Here is a 12,905-nt window from a genome sequence, read left to right on the forward strand (position 1 = left end):
TCTCCCCTTCTCCCTCCACCCTTACTTCCAACAAGTACGAGGAGCTCATTGACTTCTAGGTCACTAAGATTGAGATCACCTGTTCAGCTGCCTCTGCCGCATCCCTCCCTTCCCCTAGCCCACCAAGCCAAACTTTCCCCAAGGTTCCCCCCTTGTCTAGCCCTGAACTGGTATTTTTCTCTATTTTCTCACCTAATGCCCCTCATACCATCTCCGAGCTCATCTTGTCTATGAGATGTATCCCCTGCTCTCTCGACCCAATTCCCACTAAACTTCTGACCACCCAACTTCCCTTCCTGGCCCGCATGCTAGCTGATATTGTAAACGGTTCCTTCTCCTCAGGTACTGTCTCCCTCCCTTTCAAATCTGCTGTTGTCACTGCCCTCAAAAAACCCACCCTTGACACCTCTGTCTTAGGAACATAGGAACAGGAGTAGGCCATTCAGCCCCTCGTGCCTGCTCCACCATTTGATAAGATCATGGCTGATCTGTGATCTAACTCTATATACCCGCCTTTGGCCCATGTCCCTTAATACCTTTGGTTGCCAAAAAGCTATCTATCTCAGATTTAAACTTAGCAATTGAGCTGGTATCAATTGCCATTTGCAGAAGAGAGTTCCAAACTTGCACCACCGTTTGTGTGTAGAAATGTTTTCTAATCTCGCTCCTGAAAGGTCTGGCTTAATTTTTAGACTGTGCCCCCTACTCCTAGAATCCCCAACCAGCGGAAATAGTTTCTCTCTATCCACCCTATCTGTTCCCCTTAATATCTTATAAACTTCAATCAGATCACCCCATAACCTTCGAAACTCTAGAGAATACAACCCCAATTTGTGTAATCTCTCCTCGTAACTTAATCCTTGAAGTCTGGGTATGATTCTAGTAAACCTACGCAGCACTCCCTCCAAGGCCAATATGTCCTTCCGAAGGTGCGGTGCCCAGAACTGCTCACAGTACTCTAGGTGTGGTCTAACCAGGGTTTTGTATAGCTACTTGCAAACTATTGCCCCATTTACAACCTCCTTTTCCTCTCCAATGGCCTTGAACGTGTTGTCGCTGTCCAAATCCGTGCCCATCTTTCCTGCAATTCCATGTTTGGACCTATCCAAACAGGCTTCTGTTCCTGCCACAGCACTGAAATGGCCCTAATCAAAGTCACAAATGACATCCTATGTGACTGTGACTGTGACCGTGGCACACTATCCCTTGTCATCCTTCTCGACCTGTCTGCAACCGGTTGACCACACCGTGTTCCTCCAAAGCCTCTCCTCCGTTGTCCTGCTGAGTTGGATTGCCCTCACCTGGTTCTACTCTTACCTATCCAGTCGTAGATAGAGAACCTCCTGCAATGGCTTCTCATCCCGCCCTTGCACTGTTACCTCTGGAGTCTCCCACGAATCTCTCCACGACCCCCCTTCTATTTCTCATCTATACACTGCCCCTTGCCGAAAACACAATGTCAGGCTCCACATGTACGCTGACGACACTTAGCTGTACTGCACCAACACCTCTCTCAACCCCTCCACTGCCCCTGTGTTGTCAAACTGCTTATCCTGAGCCGAAATTTCCTCCAATTAAATGTCGGGAAGACCAAAGCCATTGTCTTTGGCCTCCGCTACAAACTCTGTTCCCCAGCCACCAATTCCAACCCCTCCCTGGCCACTGACTCGGGCTGAATCAGACTGTTCGCAACCTATTTGACCCTGAGCTGAGCGCTCGACCCCATAGCCTTTCCCTCGCCAAGATGCCTACTTCCACCTCTGTAGTATCACCCACCTCTGTAGTATCACCTACCTCTGCCCGTACCTCAGCCCATCTGCTGCTGAAGCCCTCATCTATGCCTCTGTCACCCCCAGACTCAACTATTCCAATACTGACCAGCTTCGCATCCCCCACCTTCCATAACGTTCAGCTCATCCAAAACTCTGTTGCCCGTATCCTATTCTGCACCAAGTCCCATTCACCCATATTTCCACAGTGAAATGGAAGGGAGCTTTAAGGGAAGACGAGAAACTGGGATTATTTAGTCTGCAAAGAAGGTAGCTCAGTGGGGACGTCATAGAAATCAATAGAAAAGATAAATCTGGAGCACTACTTCAAGGTAATTTAAATAGAAGGAGGCGTAGACTCAAAAAGCAAGTTTAGGACTTTGGATGCAATATTTCTTCATTGAAAGAGAATTGGAGTTGCTTAAGAACCAGCTGGATTGTTGTGGTAGGGAGGCTGTAGGTTTTTGTTTATGGGCACATGAGCTAAGATAACTGAATGTGCTTCCTGGTTTGTTTATCTTGTGAAGCGATACTGTTAAGGAGAATATTGATGTCGGGGTTGGGGAAAACTTTTGTAGCTGTAGTAAATGGATTGTGTACAGATCAATTTTAACAATAATTGTTTATTTTCATCCTGTTATCGAACACTAAATATTATTGATATGAGTAAAGTATAATTCAGTTAGTTGAAATATTGTATAACAAAATGCAGCTATTTCACAATAAATGCTAACTTTGACATCCAAATAAGTTGAGTACAACAACAGAGTGTGAGAGGTTTAAAATGAGCAATTGTGCGGATAATTATAATTCTGCACTTTTTTACTTCTCTAACACAGATGTTGGGGGCTAGATTTTCATAGTCAATGGTTGGAAAATCTAGCATTTAATCTGTATTTTAACTTTTAACTGTTTGGTAACTCAAGATTGAGATCGACAGATTTTTGGACACTGAGGAATAAAGGGATGTGGAGATAGGGCGGGAAAGTGGAGCTGAGGTAGAAGATCAGCCATGATCTTATTAAATGTCAGAGCAGGCTCGAGGGGCTGTATGGCCTACTCCTGCTCCTATTTCTTATGTTCTTACGTTCTTATGGTATGTCTTCATCTTTCTTTTTAATTCAACATTCTCCAGTCGTATACATGTGATATTGTACATATAATTAAAGTAAACCTCAAGGATTCCACTTTTTTTATACAAATCTAAATAAAATCAAAACTATTATTTAGCAACTAGTTTTAAAATTTGTGTATGTGAATACTTTGAATGTTGTTTTCCCATTACTGCAGATGGCACTATAGCTATAGCATGTTCTTCTACTATTGAATTAGGCTGTTTGACAGTTCAGCAAGTTTGATCGCATACTTGGACTGTTACGTTGTGCAACTTTCCCTGTGTGAGCACGCTCATGTGGTCAGTAAGATAAAAATGAGAGATAACTGCCTTTGGAAATTAAACATTTTCCACTTTACTTTCAGCATCAAATTGCCAGTATGATATAATTTAGTTGCAAGTAGAATTGCCTATACAGATTTCTGACCTTTTTGTTTCAACTGTAGTGCAGAGCATCACCTTTTTATGGGGAAATTGAGAATGCTAGATGAGTCATGCTTTTTATATTGTAAGTGAACCTGATGCACAAACATTCAACAACAGATTTAAAAGTTGATTATGCTGGTCAGATTCACAGGTGATTATAAATGTCACAAATATACTACAGTTGGAAGCTAAGTGTATAGTTTGTACTGTTTCTTTTTTCTCTCTTCATGCAAATCTTTTCCCCTTTTATCCTTCTCTCCTGAGGTCCTGTACTACCAGACTGATAGTTACTTCCTTGTAGAGGTCTGGTGTAATTTGCTCTTGAGTTGCATAGAATTTAGTGTTGGTTGCCATTTTCATGGTCTTAATTGATATTAATGACTTCTTGACACCAAGAGGCATGAAGGGGGCATCCGTGCTCATGAATGAATGATAGCATTTTGTGTAGTATTTAAACCCTTTGGCAGATGTTGGCGCAAACATGCTGTCCCAACCATGGAGATCTTTATTTTTGACATATGTATTGCATGGGTTAGTACTGAAGGGCATACTGTATGAACACAGCACACTTAGGCACTCTCTGTGCTCCCTATGCTGAGTGTAAAATTCTAATGGTTGCTGTCAAATCCTATCTTGAGGACAGGCAATGATCACATATGGGTACATTATTCAGCATTCTGGGGCAAAATTATTTGCAATTACCCAAATGTAGTCTACTCCCCTTTTCAGCTGTGAGCTACTGAGGTTCCTCTAAATCAGTTTCTGAAGCTTTTGGTGGTTGAAAAGAACTGGGGGTGTCCTTTGTTTGTCTCATCTACATAGTGCAAGAAGATTGTTCCACCTCAACATTTTTTTAAAGGGCTACATGCCTGATCTATTCTGGTTGGATACTCCTAGTACGTAAAGTATACTTTCATTCAAAGAATAATAATCTAAAATACCTAAGGTAATCTACTTTTTTCTTGTTCATTTAAGTCCCCTACTAAAAGGGCATATAGGAAAAAGCATTCTAGGGCTTTGTTTTGCAGCTTGTGAAATTCCCATTAAGAAGTACACGAGGGTGGTGCAGTTTTACTTGCCTTCCACTTGGCATCTTCCCCATTGACCAAGCTGAGATAGGGAAAGCTCCCACAAAAAAAGGCATTGCACAAATATTTTTGCATTTCATAGAAATGCAGTGCAGTTTGAAAGAAAAGCTGAAATAGCTCCACATGAACCTTGTCTTTATGATTGAATGTATTTTATCCATATCGTGGCGCTTACTATTGTATTGTTCTAAAGTCAATACTGGCCAGGCTTAGTTGCAATCTCTGTTCACAATGAAAACAGTAATGGTTTTTCTGCAGATATCCTAATTACTCTAGATATACAAGAGTTTGTGTTTGTTTTTAAATGGAGAAATGTAAGTGAAACACTAAGAGCCATTATCCAGAGCACTACCAAAGTTGGAAAGACTAGGATAGGAGGCAAAATAAGTAATAGTAAGTTGAGGCCAAATTTGGGTTTTAAAAAGTTTGTAGATTGTAGGAGGAAGAAAGACTGAGATGAGGTGTTTCACAGTTTTGAGGCCCTGGGAAAGAATAAGTTGGTAGGAAACATTGCAGTGATTTGAATATAGTGAGGATACAGGGAGGAAGGGCATGTAGAGTGGTGGATTAGGAGGAACAGGAGTGGGAAGTTTAAAGACGCAGTAACAGTGGTAATACATAAATAAAATAAAGTCAAAAAAGGTTGTGATGGAGGGAGAAAATTGCAATACACATATATATGTACTTTTTAGAAAATGTGTGTAGAATTTTTTTGGCTTATTGACAAACTTTGCTTACTGTATGTACACTGCACCAAAACTGTATGCTTGAAATGCTGCTTTAGCATCTAGGGGCATATTATAGCACTTTTACAAATGAAAAATCTACAGTTTTAAAAGTTCAAATGGGCAAATTGTAAAATACTTTTTAAAAAATCGTATGGTTATGAGCATTTTAAAATTCTCTTTCATAGAAATTATAGCATATAATGAGGCTGTGTGAGCCATCATGCCTGTGCCAGTTTTAACAGTCCTTAGGAGCTCCCCCAATGGTTCAGCAAGTGTTATACAATGAATGGCTGAGCTATGCAAACCAGGGAATTGCCAGATTTAATTCATAATCTGTGCTGAATTAGCTAATCTACCTAAGGTTGTAATAGATTTGCAAAAATTAGTTTTAACATTCAGAAATTAAGGAGTACAAGCTAGCCAGGCTTCCCACTCCTACTCAACGATTGCTGCTGCACATGCACGTGTGGATGTCTGGTGAGGACAGGATCAACCTCAGCTGTGATGCCCCTCTCTACCTAATAGCTTGCTGACCCTCATTGTCAATTATTGTAGTTGAATGTTAGTCACCGGAGGATAACCGGAGAGGTACCCAGCAAGGAGTCAGTACTTTCAAGAGGGAAAGGGAGAAAGTTAGCAAGTTAAAGAAGGGAAAAAAAACAGTTCCTATAATAGTTATTTTCCCTCCCTTTAGGTCTTTCTGCATTTTGTGCAATTTTATAGCCCATGCAGTGGGCTGGCAGGCTGACAGGATGCTCCAAGGTCTGTGCCAATGATGGTCATGAACCAGCCACTAGGCGGTGCATGAGAGCAGCCCTAGTTGTTTGCTGATTTCAGTCAGTGTGGCCTCCGCTTAAGGACATCCCCTGATAGAATCTTATCATGTGGGGGATTGCAGACATGAACCCACATGTCACTGCTTTCTGAAAACACATTGGGGCACCAATGAGTTGCACTCCCATGCTGCATAATAAAATTCACTTCTTGAAATAAAGATCAACATTTGTTCTACTTTTTCATTATTTTCTTTAATTTCACTGCACATAAAGAGTTGGTCAGTTGTGTAGGTTGGACAACAGCAGATGAGTTGTATTCGTCCAGTGATGATCACCAAATCCTGAAGTGGAATTTGTTAACAAATGAAACAGTACAGGTAGTAAGGCTAGCTGAAGAAATCTATCCCATAGACCTGCACTGGTTCCCTAAGACCACAGGTGGCAAGAAGCAAATGCAAGCAGAAACATTTGTGCTCACCAGTACTGATGGTAAGTGTTGCTTTAATGTTCTTACATTATGTTTGAGTTGTGACAAAATTCATTTTGAGGTTTTATTCTCAGTGAAAAATCCTATTCCACTTAGTTTATCTGATTATGGACAATAAATAATGCCTCCTGGGTAAAGAATTTCGCTGTTCTGGTTTTTAGTATAGTGCATTATGTTTCTTGCTGTCCACCTTTTTTTTAAACTCATTTAATGCTCATCAAGGTGAGGGATGTTGATGCTGAGGAATTAAACAGTTTCTATTTTGAATGCCCAGTGTTGGCATCAAGCACACTCCTAGGTCAAGTACAAAATGGTTAGATGCAGATTACAATCCTCTAATCTGTGCAAATAGTGTTCTTTAGCCCTAACCTCAGAAGACTAGCCTCTATTAAAGCAGTTTGACATTTTTCTATTTTCTTCACTGCCATTCTATGGCTTGTGCAATTGAGATTATTAGTTGGTGCCAGTGTTTTGCTGTGGCACCATGGCCACTAATGACTGGATTGAGACTGCTCAAATTGATTGTAAAAAGCTTTTGTGACCAGTAGATTTTATAATTCTGTCAGTATTGGCCTGATTCAATACCATGCACACTGGTTAAAGGCAAGATCCTAACCTACTGTTCCCCCAGTTTAGTCGGGTGTACATTGAAATTAACATTCCTGCAAATTAACTACTGGAAAATGTGACTGAAATGTTTTTGAGTATTTTATGGCAAAGTAGTTCTGGTAGATTGTTTCCTGAGAGAAACTTCATTGCATATAATGGAACCTTGTTATTGTCACTTTTATAGAGCCTGGCAAATTGAAGGTGAAATTAAGTGGCAACAATTCATTGTAGATAGCACCAGTGTCAGTAATTCAGGAAATATTTGAAGAATCTATAAGGTGAAGGTGGTGGATTATGTATTGTTTTTTTCTAAGCCTAGACAATAGGAATTATTGACTCTTGAGTGCCACAGATTTTTTTTCGTTAATGTGAAACAAATGTGTTGACATTTTCTGAAATGAGTCTCATTGTTATATTGACTTTTAAGTTCAGAACATAAAAGATAAACCTCTTCACATGGTATTCACTGAAGTAAATTAACAATTCTGATTTCTTATTACAGAAAGCTACTATCTTATTCAAAATAAGTGCCTTCATATGCTATTGTGAACTTAAAAACATTAAACGAAGTAATTATTAATTTAATTAGACTTGTACTTCATCATTTAAGTATTATGTTTAGAATGTCAATATTCCACAGAGCTGAAAATGGCTGCTGCTGCTACACTCAAAATGGCCACAAAAGCCAATACCTCATTCAAGATGGCCAATAGGCTACTGTCAGTGAGCTAATTAAATCTTTTAACTGTGTGTGACATCTGCTGTATTTATTTTTATGTGGGAAAGATGCACCAAGATACTGGGCAAATGCCTTCTGGATTTCTGCAAATTTTAAATAACTACATACAGTTTTTTTTCGTGCAGTTTTACTTTAGTTGAACAATGTACGAAAAAAACAATTGTGGTATTAGGTAATCATTCTCAAAGACTTCCTGTGTTATTAAGGTGGAAGTACTAAATATTATTTGAGACTATGGTAAAAATCATTCAAAAAAGGAGAAACAAACTGGATAAAACACAACATCCTCTGTACATGACTATAAAAAGGGCTCATGCATGGCTATGGCAGTATGACGGTGCCAAATTGTGAAAAGTTTTTTGTGAATGAATGTAGACCGTAAAAGAAATGAACTGATTGCACATTCTTGTCTTTTTTCACCTAGTTTGTCCATCTATTTTAGAATACCTAAATGTTTTGATAGTCATTCAGGCTGTTATTCTGTATCAAAGGAATTGCCAATAGTTTCAAGACCATTAGGGATAGACCAAGTAATTACAGGCCAGTCAGTCTAACCTCGGTGGTGGGAAAATTACTGGAATCAATTCTGAGGGACAGGATAAACTGTAACTTAGAAAGGCACAGAGTTATCAAGGACAGTCAGCATGGATTTGTTAAAGGAAGGTCGTGTCTGATTAACTTGATTGAATTTTTTGAGGCGGTAACAAGGAGTGTCGATGAGGGTAGTGCGTTTGATGTAGTCTACATGGATTTTAGCAAGGCTTTTGACAAGGTCCCACATGGCAGACTGGTCAAAAAAGTACAAACCCATGGGATCCAAGGGAGAGTGGCAAGTTGGATCCAAAATTGGCTCAGGGGCAAGAAGCAAAAGGTAATGGTCGACGGGTGTTTTTGTGAGTGGAAGGCTGTTTCCAGTGGGGTTGCACAGGGTTATGCATGACTATAAAAAGTCCCTTTCTTTTTGTGGTATATATTAATTATTTGGACTTAAACATAGGGGGCATGATTAAGAAGTTTGCAGATGATACAAAAATTGGCTGTGTGGTTGATAGTGAGGAGGAGAGCTGTAGACTACAGGAAGATATCAATGGACTGATCAGGTGGGCAGAAAAATGGCAAATGGAATTCAATCCAGATAAGTGTGAGGTAATGCATTTTGGGGAGGGCAAACCAAGGCAAGGGAATACACAATAAATGGGAGGCTACTGAGAGGTGTAGAGGAAGTGAGGGACCTTAGAATGCATGTCCACAGATCCCTGAAGGTAGCAGGACAGGTAGATAAGGTGGTTAAGAAGGCATATGGAATACTTTCTTTTATTAGCCGAGGCATAGAATATAAGAGCAGGGAGGTTATGCCAGAACTGTACAAAACACTAGTTAGGCCGCAGCTTGAGTACTGCGTACAGTTCTGGTCACCACATTACAGTAAGGATGTAATTGCACTAGAGAGGGTACAGAGGAGATTTAGGAGGATGTTGCCAGGACTGGAGAATATGAACGATGAGGAAAGATTGGATAGGCTGGGGCTGTTTTCTTTGGAACAGAGGAGGCTGAAGGGTGATTGAATTGAGGTGCACCAAATTATGAAGGGCCTAGATAGGAAGGACCTATTTCCCTTAGCAGAGAGGTCAATAATCAGGGGGCATAGATTTAAAGTGGTTGGTAGAAGGATTAGAGGAGAGCTGAGGAAAATCTTTTTCACCCAGAGGGTGGTAGCAGTCTGGAACTCACTGCCTGAAAGGGAGTCAGAGGCAGAAACCCTCAACTCGTTTAACAAGTACCTGGATATGCACCTTAAGTGCCATAACCTACAAGGCTGTAGACCAATTGAGATTAGGCTAGGTGGCTCATTTTCGGCTGGCGTAGACATGATGGGCTGAATAGCCTCCTTCTGCGCCGGAAATTTTCTATGATTCTATGAACTCCTTGATAGTGCCTTTAACATTGTAAATATCCTAAGGCGCTTTGCAGTGGTGAAAAAACAGATGCCAAGAAATCGCCAAAGAATTAGGGGAGATGACTCAAGTTATGTTCAAAGAGGTAAGTTTTAAGGAGGCTTCAGATTGAGGGAAAGGGAAGTAGCAAAGTGGAAAGAGAAAGAGCTCCAGTGTGTGGGGCTAAGTTGGCTGAAAGTTAGAAAGGGAGAGCAGAGGGCGCACGCTGGCAGGTAGTACTGGAGCAGTTCACAGAAGTAGGGAGGAACAAAGGCATGGAGGGATATATGAAACTATTAATATCTCATTTGCCTTAAATGCATTATGTTTGCATGCTCAATCAATCTTACCAACTATAACCAATTATTCACAACTTTTTCTATAGATGCTATACGATAGAAAATGTGTTGATGAGTAACATTATGTTTGTTAAAGGCAAATTTCACCTGGTCTCAAAGACTGGACGAGTGGAAAAAAGTGTAGAAGCACACCGTGGAGCAGTGCTGGCAGGGAGATGGAATTGTGAGGGAACTGCTTTGGTAACAGGTGAGTGAAATATTATAAAACTAATATAAAGATCTATTTGTATTTATACTTCCTTGTGCATCTTCTCCAATCATGGGTATCATCCTTCATTCTACATCCTCCTCACATTGTAGTAGTATATTTTAGCTTGATAGTTTCTGGGGACAGCGTGATATGTTCTGGGAAAATTACCTGCTGAGCGTGCATAAAAAAATGTTGCCATGATGGTGCAAATAGGCAATGCCACACATGCTTGGCTCCCACATAGTCTAAAGCCCCAGAGCCTACAATATTTCACCAATTCATTTTATAATCAATAGTTTTTTTTGTTCCTGAAATAAAAACAGAAAGTGCTAGAAACACTCAGCAGGTCAGGCAGCATCTGTGGAGAGAGAAAGAAGCGTTAATGGCCTCAATATTTAAGGGGAGGCGGGGAGGCCGAAAACGGCCAAAGAACACGGAACTCCTGCCGAACTTAATGGCAGGATCTCATTATCATTTTTTTGATCTGTTTCCCACCTAGAAGCCAGCCAAATTGACAGCCTGGCTGGCAGCCAGAAGGGAAAACCAGCGGCAGGAGGCCACAGCAGGGGACCCTTGGGGACGGTCCCCGACAATCGGGAGAGGGGAAGATCAGACATTGTGGGTGGGGAAGAGAGGACATTGCGGCTTGCGGGGGGAAGAAATCAGTCATCGCGGCGGGGGAGAAGAGGACATCGGGGCTGTAGGGGGAGAGATTGGCAATTGTGGCGGGGGTAAGAGGGGCCAACACGGCTTGGGGGAAGAGATCTGTCATTGTGGCGGGGCGGGGGTGAAGAGAAGACAACGGGGCGGGGGGGGTGGAGGTCGATGATTGATTGGGATGGGAGAGAGAGGTTGCGATCAGCAGAGGGGAGGCCGAAGGCTTCCTTGAGGTGCTGGGGGAAGTACTCCTGCTCCTCCTGGCCCACAAGGAGTGCTTGAAAAGGCACTTACTTTGTGGAGCCGGCAGCTCCCGCCTCCCTTTTACTGCCGGGTTTCCCAACCCCATGGAAACCCATGCAGCAGCAGTGAATTTTAAATTGGGGTCCCAAATGGACTATGGGAGCCTGATTTAAATATGTTAATAAGGTGTTCCGGCTCGCCACAGCGGAACACTTGGACACGTCGAAACCCGCCGCCGTAAAAACAGTAACGGGCGCATGTGAGCGGGTTAGGATCTCGTTCCATGCATTTGACGGTTTAACCCCCCCCCCACTCCCACCCCCGCCACACTCCCGTACATCATTGGTGGGGGGTGGGGGTGGTTAATATAGAAGCCAATGTTACAGGTCGATGACCTTTCATCAGAACTGGAAGATGTTAGAGATGAACAGCTTTAAAGCATGTACAGAGTCTGGGAAAAGTGGGGCAGAAAAGGAACAAAATGGGTCCAGAACAGGTGTAAATCGTTGCAGCAGAATAGCAAAGGGGAACGGAAGCATGCAAAATCTGGCAAAGAGGAAAAGACTGCCATGGCCAGGGAATGTGGTGGGGAGAAAAAGCGGATAGACCCCAGGGGTGTGGATCTCCACCCCAAATACCAGCCTACACCTCCTCCGCGCTCTACGATTCTGGTGTAGCCATCCTCCAATACCAGCACCTACAGTCGAAGAGAAAATGGAATGGTTAATGTCTAAACTTGTTAAACTGAATGTTAAGACCGGAAGGCTGTAAAGTGCCTAGTAGAAAGATGAGGTGCTGTTCCTTGAGCACACATTGAGCTTCATTGGAACAGTATAGGAGGCCAAACACAGAAAGGTCAGAGGAGAGGAATGGGATAGAGAATTAAAGCGGCAAGCAACCGGAAACTCAGGGTCACAATTGCAGACTGAACAGAGATGTTCAGCAAAGCGAACAACAAATCTACATTTGCACTTCCCCAATGTAAAGGAGTCCACATCGTGAGCAGCGAATGCAGTATACTAAGTTGGAAGAAGTACAAGTAAATTGCTGTTTTACCGGAAGAAGTGTTTGGGCCCTGGACGGCAGGAAGGTAGGAGTTGAAAGGGTAGGTGTTGCATCTGCTGCACTTGCATGGGAAGGTGCCGGGGGAAGGGGAGCATGTGTTGGGGGTGATGGAAGAATAGACCAGGAAATGGTATCGGAGGAAATGGTCCCTTCGGAATGCTGAAAGGACAGGTGAGGAGAAGATGCGTTTGGTGGTGGAACCACCCTGGAGGTGGCGGAAATGGTGGAGGATGATCCGTTGAATGTGGAGGCTGGTGGGGGGTGGAAGGTGAGGAGGACAAGGAGAACCCTACCGTACTTCTGGGAGGGAGGTGAATGGGTGAGGACAGAAGCATGGGAAATGAGATGGTCACAGTCGAGGCTCCTGTCAATCACGGTGGAGGAGAATCCTCGACTGAAGAAAATGGAAGATATTTCGGAAGCTCCGATGTGGAAGGTAGAATTGTCAGAACACATGCGATAGAGACGGATGGAGAATGGAATAGAGTCCTTTCAGGAAGCAGGGTGGGAAGAAATATGATCAAGGCAGCTGTGGGAGTCGGTGAGTTGTCCCTTGTGTCAGACCTCATCATTAAAAAAAAATTGGCACAAGATCTCCAGCCTTACTATAGTAGTAGGTTAAATTGGATAGACATTAGGGATTCAAATATTCTGTTTGTTATTTCAGCTTTTCATGTTTCCAAAGAGCTTAAGGTGTGAGCAAATAACTTCCTTAAAATAT

The 12,905-nt window shown here is 42.3% G+C and overlaps 1 protein-coding gene across 3 annotated transcripts in view; it reads left to right on the forward strand.

Moving 5' to 3' along the window:
• Positions 1 to 12,905, forward strand: part of ift80 (intraflagellar transport 80 homolog (Chlamydomonas)) — a 203,265-nt gene that overhangs the window by 36,374 nt on the left and 153,986 nt on the right. For 2 of the 3 annotated variants that reach the window (XM_067995379.1, XM_067995378.1), the window contains exon 2: positions 10,106 to 10,216. Coding sequence is in view for 2 of the 3 variants with exons in the window: in XM_067995378.1 (XP_067851479.1) it covers positions 10,106 to 10,216 (111 nt within the window). In the remaining variant the exon portion in view is untranslated. Of the gene's footprint in view, positions 1 to 6,257; positions 6,391 to 10,105; positions 10,217 to 12,905 lie in introns of those variants that run through there. The other variant, XM_067995377.1, reaches the window with a different exon arrangement.

Source organism: Heptranchias perlo, chromosome 13, assembly GCF_035084215.1.
Source record: "Heptranchias perlo isolate sHepPer1 chromosome 13, sHepPer1.hap1, whole genome shotgun sequence".
NCBI lineage: Eukaryota > Metazoa > Chordata > Chondrichthyes > Hexanchiformes > Hexanchidae > Heptranchias > Heptranchias perlo.